Here is a 14,843-nt window from a genome sequence, read left to right as displayed (position 1 = left end):
CAGCTACAAAGGCAAAAGGGGTTCCAAACCAGTACTAGCAAGATGTCTGGTAAATATATATACATCTTGTTGTTCACTTAAAACTAAACAGATTATCTTTAGTCAAGTTATCCAGACTTTACTTCTATTCCTTGTGTTCTTTATATACCTCCATGTTTTCGTTGTTTTGTTTTCCCTGACGTATTATCTCTTTGCTCATGACTGTGTGAACTGTTTAATTGATGCTGACTTTTGCCTGTTCTTCATTTGAACTGTAGGTATAATCATTGTTTGTTTTTGGATTAAAGATTGGATTCTGGACTTCTACCCTGCCTCCTGTCTGTCCTGCATTTGCGTTCCCTCCCTACAGTGACTGTCACAGGCAGTCTTTATCTTGTGTTTAATCTGTGTTGTTATTCTACTCTGTAAGGTGAGTTAGGGTAAACCAAACCAGCAAAATCAAGATGAGGTCCAGAGATTATCCCTAGAAAGGATGTAATGAGTGAAAATGTTTGACTGGCTGATTTGGGCACAATCATATCACACTGAGCCTTGTGTGAGTGAGTCCCTTCAATTGGAGTTTAAATAAAGGAACATAAGTCTGGAGTGGCTGGTTTCTGTTGGTAAACAGACCAAATTTACTCCACTAACTGAGTACTGAGGTGGATGAAATTTAGCCCGCATAGCTCTCCTCACTATTAGAATTATAAAGTATTCCTAAAAAATCAGTCATAAGTCCATAGAATGATTATCAAATTATACACAAACTCAATTCACAGTGAAGATGTTTGTAGGGACAGAAATATCTAACTAACTATACGTCATCGTCAACTGTAATCAGTAATCTGACCTTCAAAACCTTTGCTTTCCACTTTATACTACTCTGTATAAAGGGCACATCTCTGAAAACTGGAATTGGACAAAATGTCTGATAAGGAATACAAAATTCCTGTGACAGTATCCTGGATAAAGGAACACTGAGTAGTGTATCCATCCTATTATCCTTTCAAGATAAGGATGGCTATTCAATCCCTCCAAGGGTCATTTGGGTTATTTGTAGAGAAGAAAAAAATTGCTCTCTGTGCATAGTAATTTGTTACTTCAGAATAAATTTGTAGGGATTGTGAACTGCTGAAGCATGAGGAAAATAAATCAGATTTGAAGCAAATTCAGAAACTGTTAAAGACGATGAAGCTGCTCTGCCGGGATGTGGCTGAGACTGACTGGCAGTCAGAGAATATATGCTGAAGGATTACAACACTGCTTAGTTATGGTTGACTACAGAGCATCTTAATGCATATGGACTGTACTGGAAATATCCATGTGCAACAAACAGTGGTGGAACATATTAGTAGCACTATTAGTATTTATAGTAGTCAGTATTAATTAATTTGTATTAATAACACACCTTATCATTATGTTTTTTTCTTAGGCAGTAATCAGAAATTATTAATAAATCAATAGGAATCTAATTTTGCTCTGGCATTTTCTCCCTTGGCTGTATTAGTTTGGCTTTTGTTTTTATTTTATGTGCTGCCAGCAAATAGATTTAGATTACTACACCCAAAAACAAACATTTGCACACCAGTTAATCTAAGCTTAAAAATACAGGCTGTTAATGCTTCTCATGCTCTGTTCCTTAGAACAATCTTGCTATCTATATGACTTGCAGGAGCACTGCTAAAGCTGATTTTGGAACTTTTCTTCTTTGTCATTTGAGAGTCATGGTTCCTAAAGAACTTGTTCATGACTCTTTTTGTCACAGCAATAAAATTGGTTTGGTCTACTGGTCACTGGGGAAATCAAGTCACACAAGAACAGGCCCCAGTTCAGACTCATTCCTCTAATAAGGTAGCTCAAAACCAGTCACTGCCTGGAATTGTTCCTATGTACCTCTCAGTAAAATACAATTCTTCTATCTCAGTATTTGTACTTATGAAACAGAGTAAAAGAAACATTGATCAGATTTATTCTAACGCCACAAGTTTTATGTGGTATGCTAAACAAGGCAAGATCAGAATTTACTGTATAAATAGCTTGACGAAATCAACCAATATTGTCATTAAGGAATTTGTGCAACTTTAGCACAAAACAAATCCAAAATGTAAGTAACAGGAAATATCTAGAATTGCATTCCAAATCATGACAGGCTTTTTTTTTCTCGACGCATTCTCATAAATGAGAAGAATATCACTAATGAGAGGGAAAAAACACAGAGGCTCCTCCAGAGTCTTGTTGAAAGATTGAAAACAAAAAGTAATTACAGTAGGTGTGTAGGAGGACCAGAATGATTAAAGCTGGGAACATTCGGATGCAGAGACACACTAACAAGACGCTGAAAAGCAGGAGAGTGCTATATGTGATAAAGGACCATAAATTTAATAAAATACAATTATGTTGGAGACAGAAAACAAGTCAAAGTCCTGTGAAGATAATGGAGTTTTATATTAAAATGTAAAAATGTAAATTTAAATGTACGACGAAGTTAAGGCACATTTCTGCGTGATGCATTTATCTAGTTTAGCTGTAGCATTAAAAAGACATTGAACAGCATTTTTGCTATAACTTTTTATTCTGAAATCTATTTTGTTTGTTCTTTGTAATTGCCACTGAAAAACGACACCATCAGCATTTAAATTTGTATCCTCTAAATCTATGTTTCATTGCTGCTACCGCACTGCCTCTGGGCTGGAATTTTCCGGTGATAAATAGGATTTGTTTTGCTAAAGACAAAGTATCTCAGCAACCGCGAAAAACAAATTGTATTTGCTAGCTGTTAGACAAGCCATAAGCAAACACTGACCTGAAAATACTCCATGCCATTTTTCTATACCACCGAGGCCAAAAAAAAAAAAAAGACATAAAATTAAGAGGCATTTAAAAAAAATATTTAGTACAATACAACAAAAATATCAGTGACAGCATAATTCTATATATAAAAATAAATATTAACAAAAATGTAAGGTGTAATTATGAAATTATTTTAAGTTTGTCTGAAAAAAAGGTAGTGCCACAAAACAAAAAGAACATTTCTACTTAGTTTGTCTGAGGTGTTGCAGTGCTTCTGGTGACTTCGCTCCACATTTTTATTTCTAATCAAATTAGCGTTTTTAAGCTACACAGCTACTTTTTCTGTCTAGTTAATGTTAGACTTTTCTCAGCTACAGCATTTGAAAAACAACACATTTTATTAACAAATAATGGGGTTACCATGTGAATTAACCCTATCTGTTATAAAGTTGTAGAGAGCCAGGGCACATGCTGCCTAGCTCCCATGTTCATTTTATTGTTTTTGTTATTAACCATAGTTGCTAGTCGCTATCTTAATGCTACTTGCCTGTCTGCAGGGAGCTGTGTGAAGTTGTGTACCAGCTAGAGGCAGTGTTGCCAACTCCTCAGTAAGAAAAATCGCTATTGGTTGTCCTAAAAGTCGCAAAATGATGTCATCGCCTAATTTGCATAATTGGTCAGTCTAATGTAATTGTAACCTCCGTTGTAGGAGAGAAAAATAACATCATGGAAGAGACAAAGTGAGTAAAAAAAAAAAGTCATAAATGCATTTACAATTTATTTATAACTAAAAATTAAATTTTTTTTAGCAATTATTGTTTCTTTTTTTAATGTCACAATTCCAACCCTACTCCTTTATCCAAGCTTGGACCAGCAAAAGTGACCCAAAATAGGCACTCTGGTGGAGTTACTTTGTGGGTGTGTGTGTGTGTGTGTGTGTGTGTGTGTGTGTGTGTGTGTTTAAAAGTAGTTTTAAACATTGTGATCCAAAAAACAACATAACAGTAAAATAAGAACTGACTGCGCTACAGTCAGCGCGGGAGCAGCAGCTTCGCTCATGCGCGATTCATTTGCAGTTTGGACGCATAGGTTTGCCTTGATAGAAGCGGGGGGAGGACTACCCTCTGCCCGTGAGGGTTTTGGCACGGGCGAGGTGCCCACGGCAGCACCTGCTGCTTGTTGAGAAGAGCAATACTCGTTTTCACATCAAAAAGTCATCATAAATATGTCTCCAATAACACCAGAAAAAGTTGCCAGATTTGTTGCTAGTCGCTTTTTAGAAAAACAGTCGCTAAGGGGGTCTGAAAACTTGCTAAATATAGTGACAAAGTTGCTAAGTTGGCAAAACTGGTTAGAGGAGGCAAAGCGGACACTGCTGGCATTAAAACTCCTGTAAATGTTTAATAAATTTCAGTAGTTTTTAGTCGTGATTAGCATCTGAGAATGGGTTTTACCGTGCATGCATTAGGTTTGATACATTGGGTAAAAATGTAATTTTCTAACCTTTGTGTCATCACTCACTTGTTAAATCACTTCGTACTGCACACTTCTTCCACCAAAACGCAGAAAACATGGCCGAGACCCTAATGTTATCTATTGGTCACAGTACAATGCCAAAAACGAACCATAGATGGATGCATGTTAGCGTTGTTTTCATGCATAACAGAAACCGCATCAGGCTGTGTCTTACAAAGTAAGAAATCATAGTCAGATTGCTGCAAAGAAGGAATTACATGCATTTGTTTTTGTTTCGTTTTATACAAGACAATTATTATGGTTAATATAGTTGTTTCCCTAGGATTAATTTTATTGTGGTAAAAGTAGCAGAATAACTACTTTAGCTGATATAACTGTACGGGTCAGGATAGACACAAAAATAGGACATATAAGATGTTACAGTTTTGGGATTTAAACATTTTAATTCATTACTCTGAACATGAGGTATTTGAGCAGCTAAAGTAAAAGCATTACTACTGGAGGGAGTGATTACATGGCTTCTGCGATTGGGATGTTAAGTGCTGTAAATCTTCTGGGGTTCTTGAAAACAGTTATTAATGCACAAAAGCACAAAAATAGTTATTAATGTCATCTGATAAACTGAGTTTAAAGAGGTCATCTTTTCTGAATGATTTTGGTGTTTTCCCAAGAGGAGAGGCTACTGGGAATGTTAAGGGCAAAATGCTTGCAAAGTACTTCAAATTGTGCACTTTGCAAATATGTGCTGTAAGCATTCAGGTACTGGAGGGCTTCCCATTCTTCTCTTTCACCCATACAGCCTTTCCCTTCATCCATCCTTCTCTACAGATCTCTTCACATCAATGCAAACTCTGCTTCATTCTTTCACCCATCCCTCACTTTTCTCCCTGAGCTCTCCTTTCTTAAAGTTGGACCTCAAAAGGTACTGATCCTGTGCATTATGAAGTCTCTTTTTTCCAGGCTCATATTTTTCTTTTCCCTCTCAGCCTAACTTGATGTGCGACAACCTCTTGAAGGTTTTCAGCTTCCGTACAATCCAGTACCTCAAATCATTAAATATTAGACCCCATAACAGCCTTGCTGATTTAAATTATTGGTTGGATTTTCCTGACACTTTAAAAATACAACTGTAGAACTTATATAAATTTTTTGTGTGCCTCTTACTGCGCTGATTGATTTGGTTTCTGTTTAATCATGCAGCAGCTCACTGTCTGATCATCAATAAAGCAAGTACTTCTCGATATGTCTGAGAACTGATAATGTTATAAAAACTTTAAAGGAACAGATTTTTCCCCTGGCCTGGAAGACCACACACCAATTGAATTACTGTGCAGAAACAAATTCCTCCCATTGACAAGATGTTAGTGCTCATGATGCCATGACAGCTAACTGCATTCTTCTGGCTGACAGATGATGTTGGGTAGAAAGAAAATATCCCTAATATAATGTTTGTGGAATATCTTTTTCTTTTGGGTTTTTTTTTTTTTTTTTTGGATTGTTACAGATTTTTTTTTAATTTGTTTTTTGGGCTTTTAGATTCCAAAACTTGGCCATTCTCACCAAAATCATCTGCATGGATAAATTACACTACAAACCAGAGGAAGAAATATGTAAATTTGATTTGGAGGTGATCTGTCACGTTAGATATTCTCTGGATTCACTGAGTCACATTTCACATTTGATATCTATGGATGGTTTGAGCTGAAACAATTGAGTTTTACATTTTTTAATTTAATACAAGATCCAAATATCAGTATCATTTGACACTGGCCTGTCATGGCTGTGTGCAGGCACGGAGAAGGGACCCAAAATGCAGGACTCGAAGGCAGACGTGGACTCAAAAACGCACAGCTTTATTGCTGGATAGCAACAGAACAGAACTAACCTAAACTGAGAAAAATAGAAAATAAACTAAACAGGCTGGCAGACAGAACACACAGTTAACCTGAGGGTTGAAGACATTAACGACGCGACACCGAGTAGGGGAAGACACAGACACTAAATACAAGAGGTGAACGGAGCGAAGAGGAAACAGCTGGGAGACACGGCTGACGCTGATTACACTGACAAGACAGGGAGAGCACAAAGCTGAACACACTGACATAGGACACCGACCTACAAAATAAAACAGGAAGCACACGACAGACAGAGACACAGATGCAGACTCATAAGTAGGCATAAAGACATCATGGACAGACAGAGAAGACTAAGCACAGGCAACCTAAACTAAACATGAGGGCAAGATAACGAAACCCAAACCAGAAATAATAATAATCATCATCATCATCATCATCATCAGATAGCTTAAAGAGACAATACAATCACAATCAAAACAGCATCACCCGAGAATAAGAACTAATCCATAATGCAGAAATAAACCAAAACCTAAGGAACTCAAAATGCTGGGTCGAACCGACCCAGGACCGTGACAGTACCCCCCCCTCAAGGGCTGGCTCCAGACAGCCCAACAGAAACACAAAACCCGACCAAAAAAAAAAAAACAGAAAACAACCCCAAAAACCAACAAACAGAAAACGACCCGACCAGGGCGGGCGGTGGGGGTCCAGGACGGAGGGACAGAGTCCACAAGGCCCAGATGGCCAAGTTCAGGGGGCCGACCCGGAGGCCGACAGCACCGGAGGCCAAAACAGTTCAGTTCCGGAGGCCGACCATGTGAAAAGCAGCGGTAGCGGGGCAGGTCTGAAGGCGAGCCACGCAGTAGGCAGTGGCGAGGGGACAGTTCAGGGGGCCGACCGTGCGGGCGGCAACGGCGAGGGGACAGTTCAGGGGGCCGACCGTGCGGGCGGCAACGGCGATAGAGCAGTTCAGGGGGCCGACCGTGCGGGCGGCAACGGCGATAGAGCAGTTCAGGGGGCCGACCGTGCGGATGGCAACGGCGGCGGCAATTCAAGTCCGGAGGCCGGCCACGCGGAAGGCAGTGGCGGCGTTCAGGAGGTCGTCCACAGTGGCGAAGATGCCCAACAAGCGGCCTGGCAGATGACCGACGATGTTGAGGCTGCAGCTGGGGACCTGAAGGCTGCGTGGCCCCCGCAGCACCAGGCGAGGCGGAGGCTGGACCAGACGAGGCAGGCGAGGCGGGAGCTGGACCAGACGAGGCAGGCGAGGCGGGAGCTGGACCAGACGACGATGACGCGGGAGCTGGACCAGACGACGATGACGCCGGAGCTGGACCAGACGACGATGACGCCGGAGCTGGACCAGACGACGATGACGCCGGAGCTGGACCAGACGACGATGACGCCGGAGCTGGACCAGACGACGATGACGCCGGAGCTGGACCAGACGACGATGACGCCGGACTGGGCGACGGCGTGGGTGAGGCTGATGAGGAGGCTGGACCAGGCGACGATGAAGCCGATGAGGGGGCTGGGCCAGACGACGGCGTGGGTGAAGCTGAAGCTGGGCCAGACGACGGCGTGGGTGAAGACTCTGAGGCTGCAGCTGGCGACGGCGTGGAAGCCGGAGACGGAAGCGCTGCAGCTGGCGACGGCGTGGAAGCCGGAGACGGAAGCGCTGCAGCTGGCGACGGCGTGGAAGCCGGAGACGGAAGCGCTGCAGCTGGCGGCGTGGATGAGGAGGCGGCTGCAGCTGGCGGCGTGGATGAGGAGGCGGCTGCAGCTGGCGGCGTGGATGAGGAGGCGGCTGCAGCTGGCGGCGAGGATGAGGAGGCGGCTGCAGCTGGCGGCGAGGATGAGGAGGCGGCTGCAGCTGGCGGCGAGGATGAGGAGGCGGCTGCAGCTGGCGGCGAGGATGAGGAGGCGGCTGCAGCTGGCGGCTGGACGGGCTCCTCGGGCCCTCCAGCTGGCGGCGAGGATGAGGAGGCGGCGGCAGCTGACGAGGCAGACGGCCGGACGGGCTCCTCGGGCCATCCAGCTGACGAGGCAGAAGGCCGGACGGGCTCCTCGGGGCCTCCAGCAAAAACAGTCCCAGAACCAGTGGGCACTGGGACCCCTGGGACACGCAGGACAGAACCAGCAGGCGCGGGGACCTCTGGCAGGCGCAGAACAGAACCAGCAGGCACACGGGCCTCTGGCAGGGACAAAACAGAACCAGCAGGCACACGGGCCTCTGGCAGGGACAAAACAGAACCAGCAGGCTCACGGGCCTCTGGCAGGGACAAAACAGAACCAGCAGGCACACTGGTCTCTGGCAAACACATAGCTGACTGCAGCTGCACAGAGCATTGACTCAGCTCAGGCAGCGACAGCCGGGTGCAGTCCTCAGCTGACTTCTTTATATCCAGGGGGCCAGAGTTAACTGAATGTCGAAATTTAACCTCTGGGGAGGCCCCGGAAAGAGCAAAAGTCTCAGAGTTAGCCAGGTCTGGAGGAGCAACAACAGTCGGTGTGGGGCTATTCTCCTCCTGAAAATGAGTGGGTGGAGATGGTGGCCGAGGAGCGGGTGGAGATGGTGGCCGAGGAGCGGGTGGAGATGGTGGCCGAGGAGCGGGTGGAGATGGTGGCCGAGGAGCGGGTGGAGATGGTGGCCGAGGAGCGGGTGGAGATGGTGGCCGAGGAGCTGGCAATACAAGAGAGTGCACTGAACTCGACTGAACAGGAGGAGACTGAACTGACTGGAGAACAGGAGGAGACTGAACTGACTGGAGAACAGGAGGAGACTGAACTGACTGGAGAACAGGAGGAGACTGAACTGACTGGAGAACAGGAGGGGACTGAACTGACTGGAGAACAGGAGGGGACTGAACTGACTGGAGAACAGGAGGGGACTGAACTGACTGGAGAACAGGAGGGGACTGAACTGACTGGAGAACAGGTTGTAGTGGTGGTTGTGGTAAAGGTGGAACTGGCGATTGAGTGACTGACTGAGCAGCTAAGCGAGCTTCTGGCTGCAATGAAAGAGAAGTGGGTGGCGGCATAGGTTCTCCTGAGCATCCAGAGCACAGTTTACCCTGCTGGATGAGCTCAGAGGAAACAGTTTTCCTTAGATTCTTCTGCTCTAAGTGAACGGGTGAGAAACAGTCTGGACTCAAGGAAGAAACAGGAGGCAGAGATGGCTCTGCTGAGCTGTCAGTGGAGGGAAGAGGAGGTTGCACTAGCTCAATAGTCTCAGGAAATGCTAGTTTAGCAGCAACAAGCACTTTCCTGGAATTTTCAGCCTCACAGTTGACCATCAGTTTATTTGTTATGGTTCTGGGCTCCAAAGGAGCATGAACAAAGTCCTTTAAATTTCCTGAGATGGAACAGCCCCCCTCAGACGGAACAGGAAAAGTGTTTTTCTCACTCACCCCAGCTGGCCGCTCAGGAGTTCCAGAATCCAGCTGAGTTAAGGGGGACTGGCGGCGTGAGCGGCGTTTCCTCCCAGATAAGGGAACAGAAGCGACGGAGGAAACTGGTAATGGTGGAGGGAGGAAAACTTGCTCCTCATCCTCGGACCACATCGCCGCCAAGAAGGAGGCCGGTGAATTGGGCTTGGAACAGCACGCGGAGGGATCCCGCGGCAGAGGTGTGGAAACGCCTCTCCCCCGTGGCCGTCGCTGCTGCCTAGCAGGAAGCTCCGTGCCCCGCAGCTGCTGCTGCGGTGGCTTCGGGTTAGCAAACTGGGAGCGGGCAAAAGCTGCGAGCTCCCGAGCTTGTAGCACCTCCTGGGCTTCGTGCAGCTGGTCCATATAGCCCATAAATCCTCTTAGCTGGCGCAGGTGAGGATTTCCCTCCAGGATCGCTTTGATAGCGTTAATCCCAACCGCCATAGCCTTGGTGTCTTTAGTGAGGGAAATCCGCTTCATCAAACCTTGGATGCGGGTGAGATCATACTCCCGGGACGAGTCCGCTGGGTCCTGGTCGTGGTCGCGTCGTTCTGTCATGGCTGTGTGCAGGCACGGAGAAGGGACCCAAAATGCAGGACTCGAAGGCAGACGTGGACTCAAAAACGCACAGCTTTATTGCTGGATAGCAACAGAACAGAACTAACCTAAACTGAGAAAAATAGAAAATAAACTAAACAGGCTGGCAGACAGAACACACAGTTAACCTGAGGGTTGAAGACATTAACGACGCGACACCGAGTAGGGGAAGACACAGACACTAAATACAAGAGGTGAACGGAGCGAAGAGGAAACAGCTGGGAGACACGGCTGACGCTGATTACACTGACAAGACAGGGAGAGCACAAAGCTGAACACACTGACATAGGACACCGACCTACAAAATAAAACAGGAAGCACACGACAGACAGAGACACAGATGCAGACTCATAAGTAGGCATAAAGACATCATGGACAGACAGAGAAGACTAAGCACAGGCAACCTAAACTAAACATGAGGGCAAGATAACGAAACCCAAACCAGAAATAATAATAATCATCATCATCATCAGATAGCTTAAAGAGACAATACAATCACAATCAAAACAGCATCACCCGAGAATAAGAACTAATCCATAATGCAGAAATAAACCAAAACCTAAGGAACTCAAAATGCTGGGTCGAACCGACCCAGGACCGTGACATGGCCCAGTTGACTGATATATTGGTATACCTGTAAGAAAAAAATGACATTAACTGAACTCAGTGGCCAATAATTTTGATTTTATCATTTTTTTGCCGGTTACATTTTTTTAAGTGTGATAAAGAACCTTAAGACACATCACAGCTATTTGTTTTTATAAAAAATATTTCTTTGTTTCCTTGGGGGGGAAAACACACAAAAAGGAAAAAACAAAACAAAGTAAAAAGAAATTAAATTAAATATCAGTACTGGCATTGGATAGCAGCCAGATTTTTATATCCCAGAATTTCACAATCTGTGCATCCCTGGTTGATACTGATGTTTTTGCGTGTGTTTAGTTTTTGGGTTTTTTGTGGTTGTTTTGGTCTTCTTGTTGTGTATCTTCCAATTTGTTCCAGTCATTATAAAATACAACTGTTTTAAAGTCTTTCAGTCCTTCATGACAGCATAGTGAAATTCTATCATGCACATTTATGATCTCGACCCCAGACTGCAAACTGATGAGATACAATGCACAACCAGTGATAGTTGCCAGTTTTTTTGGCAGTCAGGAAAGTGATCATTGGCTGATAATGATGTACAGCCAATAAAGGTCCACCCCTAAAAAAGAAAAAAGATTACTGCTGCCAACGCAGCATGTTCTCAATTTATTTGCCATCCAATAACATTCTCGAATTAAAGGCCATCAAAGTAGAATCAAAATTTCACACTATTTTAGAGTATGCCAGATAGCATTATAGGGAGCACTGAAATTTTCAGAGCTTAAAAACACATTTAATCCACGATAATAAAAAAACCTTGCAGCTATATCAACAGAGCCATTAAATAAGTTAAAAATTTTATAAACACACAGAACAATTTGATGATTTTCAATGGAGTTTTCCATAAACATCTATATGACTGGAAGGTTTTTTTTGCTACTACAGGAGTCCAGGAGAAGGTTTTAGGCATTTCCACTTTTAAGACCCATAAGCTACATTTAAACAGTCCTATCCACCCAAAACATGCACAACAGTGATAATACTGTGTCATCACAGTCAAACAGCAACAAAGTGGCAAAAAGCCAAACTGTCAGAAACAGAATATTTTAGAACAAAAGACACACACGTCAGTAAAGAAGCAGTTCCCAGTACTAGAATGGTACCACGGTGATCCCTGATTGTTATCATTATGACTGTTGTCACAGTATGTGCAAATGATCACCACTTCAAAACACAAGCTTCTTGTGGTTGCTTTCATTAATTCAATCAGTCAATTCCTTGCTCCTTACATGGTGCAATTTCACTAAGGGTCATTAATAGACTAATAGCTCACTTTTACACACAAAACACCCACTAAGATGCTCACACTGTAAAAGATGCATGTTATTGGTACAGCATCTCAACAAAAAAGCATTACATTTCTTAGGAAGATAGGGAAGAGCCACTCTCAGAAACATACTAGGTACATGAAACCATAACTTTGCTCTGTATAAGCAGGTATATCATTCTGATTTGCAGTAGCAGAGTGAGTGACACACAAGAAATTAGATCCATAGATTGTGGTCCTGTGGTAGCCATTGATTTCTTTACAGCATTTTTCCTAAATGTCATGGGGCTGCTTTGGTTGTGGTCATGTTACTGTTTACTCCTTGGATCATTACTTTACTATTATTTGTGTTTTAATTGGACTATGAGGAAAAACTGCTGTTTCCTATTCAATGAGCTATTCTCAAATACGCCAGGAGATGTTATACGTTTCTTGGTAAAGAGTCTGTCAATCTGTGCTTTTAGGGAAGAGAAAGAGCTGGCACAAATACAGCAAGAAAATAAGCTGTGCACATGTCAGCCTATTATTAGCCAGCCTAAGTCCTGGCTGTTTTGGATGGGTAAATACAGAGCTATTGTCCTGACTTCATTCAGTTGCCCTTTGAATGGCTAAAATTTACTGTGCAAGAATAGAACTGTGATTTTTACACAGATCAACATAATAAACATGATAGCTTTTTATGTATAATTAGATTTCTTATGCATTTATCTAAACTATACCTATTTCTCCAACCACTGAGAATCACTAATAATCTAATATATGGCAATGCCCTTATTTTTACAGATGATTTCTATTCAATAATAGAGTCAGCTTGACATTTTCTCCTCTGTGTGCTGCCATTTATTTAGAACAGCCTCGATGTAAAATGCACTCACAAGCTCTAAATATATGCTGATTGTAAGCCCAGTGTAACACGGGAAGCACCACTGACTAAGCAAAGATACAGTACTTTAACCAAGGATTAAAGCTTTAGATTCCCGCAACTAATTACACCTTGCAGAAATGTGATTAGTGAGAGCAGTCAGAGTAAGCAGAGCACAGACATGTACACGAACCTATATGAGCAAGTATAGGCACATGATCAGCTGCATACAACGTAAACAACAAGACGCTGCTAGACGCAGAGGCAGTCTGGCAGTGAGCGTTAATGGCTGTATGGGCAGATGGACATGCAATGGAAACCATCATATGGCTGCATCACAAAGAGGATTAGCGTTTGATCCAGCTAGTGATCTAAAATGACCCAGCAGATGCAGCAAGAAACACAACTCTTAGGAAGAGCTCGCAGTCTCTTGGCTCTAAACTTTAAGCCTTTCTATTATTCTCATCAGACTGTTTGCTACATAAGTGATAAAATGATATTTCAATATTACCATGGAGACTAAGTAAAGCCTTAAATTAAGCATAGGTATTAAGGTTTAAGGAAGCTCACACAGCTTCTGTGAATTCACTAAAAAGAGGTCTTTTCACAAGGTGATGTGAGGGAAATTAAAGAGCATCCATTTTCTTCTTTTTGGAGATGTTGCCACTGGACACCAAAGTCTGATCCACTGAGCATCACTCACTACTAACAGATAATAAATAACAATTATGATACAACACTAACAATTATACAAGACGACTTTTATTTCATTTATTTAAAGGTTTATATATTTTGGGCAAAATATCCAGCAGAACGTTTCTCTTTCCATATATCTAAACGATTTCCTAAAGCTTATATTATTCATCAGTCACGACAAATATAGCCCATCTTTAAAATTTTAATATTTTCTTACAAGATTTATTTTCTTTGCAAGCGAGAGACGAGAAAAAATTCGCATAAAAATTGAATAAATGCATCCGTTTAAACTTTGATTCAGGTGCATTGTAACTTGGCTACCTATGCCAGGTGTCCTCATTGCCCCGGACAAACTACGCATTTCTAACGGTGAGTGCAGAGGTGACAGCCGTGCCAAAGAGGACGGAGATCAGGGAGTGCTCAGCTGGGATTGCACCGAAGTCGCCAAACGGCATCCCTAAAGACCCAGGCGGGTACAACCCGAACGTACTAAAGCAAAGACCAAAGCTCAACAATAGAGGGGACACCCGAAAACCTGCGGATGAGCGCTCGGAAATGTGGAAGGACAGATGATGCGAGGACGGATGAATCCACTCATACTGCAGAAATTTTTAAAAAGTAGAACCATCCCTGCGTAATGCATCCCACAAGATAAGTAAAGCGTAACCTTTCACTGCTCATTGGCACGGAAAAGAGGAAAAACGTCCTCGTTGTACATACCTCACTCACTGTCTCCATCCCACTCAGACTTGTGGTCCTGATGATATGATACCGCGTTGCTCCAGCATCCTAAAAAGCACCGTTGTTCGACTGAGGAGGGGGGTGAAACATGACGGCGGTGGTGCAACTGGACTGACGTACCGCTCTATGAGAAGCGAACGACCAATCGGAGCGTAATCCGATACAAGCCTCACCAATCCGCTCTAAGGGAGAGAGTGAGGGCTGCTCAGAGATACTACTGTAGTAGCAAGGTAGATTGACGCTGTGGGAGAATTCATCGTCAACTCGTGCAAACTGTTTTAAACCAGACAACACGTTCATCCCGCAGATAAAACAGCTGAGTGAATGAAGTGAGTACTGAGGTATTTTGTATTTCAGTTTGTGTCTTTCTAAAGATACACTTAAGGTTTGTGTGTGTGTGTGGTTTTTTTTGTTTTTTTTATTGCCACGATGTTTAGATAAAGCAGGGGGCAAACACAGGTAACAATATAACAACAAATACAAGATTAGTGAGATCACCCTCAAAC

At 43.4% G+C, this 14,843-nt stretch overlaps 2 protein-coding genes across 2 annotated transcripts in view; both read right to left on the bottom strand.

The window, feature by feature from the left end:
• b3galt1b (UDP-Gal:betaGlcNAc beta 1,3-galactosyltransferase, polypeptide 1b) overlaps positions 1–14,428 on the bottom strand; it is a 62,936-nt gene extending 48,508 nt beyond the window's left edge. Inside the window, exon 1 of the mRNA XM_063499633.1 lies at positions 14,317–14,428. The gene's annotated coding sequence lies outside the window, so the exon portion shown is untranslated. The remainder of the gene's footprint in view (positions 1–14,316) is intronic.
• On the bottom strand, positions 6,207–10,087 carry LOC135933830 (proline-rich protein 36-like). Its single transcript, XM_065472060.1, has 3 exons — positions 8,368–10,087; positions 6,771–8,295; positions 6,207–6,360 (listed from the first exon to the last, which is right to left on the bottom strand). The coding sequence occupies exons 1-3, from the start codon at positions 10,085–10,087 to the stop codon at positions 6,207–6,209; spliced, it is 3,399 nt and encodes a 1,132-aa protein (XP_065328132.1).
• Positions 14,429–14,843: the final 415 nt, after the last annotated feature.

This window comes from Pelmatolapia mariae, linkage group LG16_19 (assembly GCF_036321145.2).
Source record: "Pelmatolapia mariae isolate MD_Pm_ZW linkage group LG16_19, Pm_UMD_F_2, whole genome shotgun sequence".
In the NCBI taxonomy this organism is placed as follows: domain Eukaryota; kingdom Metazoa; phylum Chordata; class Actinopteri; order Cichliformes; family Cichlidae; genus Pelmatolapia; species Pelmatolapia mariae.
Note: the sequence above shows the minus strand (reverse complement) of the source record. Positions and strands in the feature narration are given on the sequence as shown.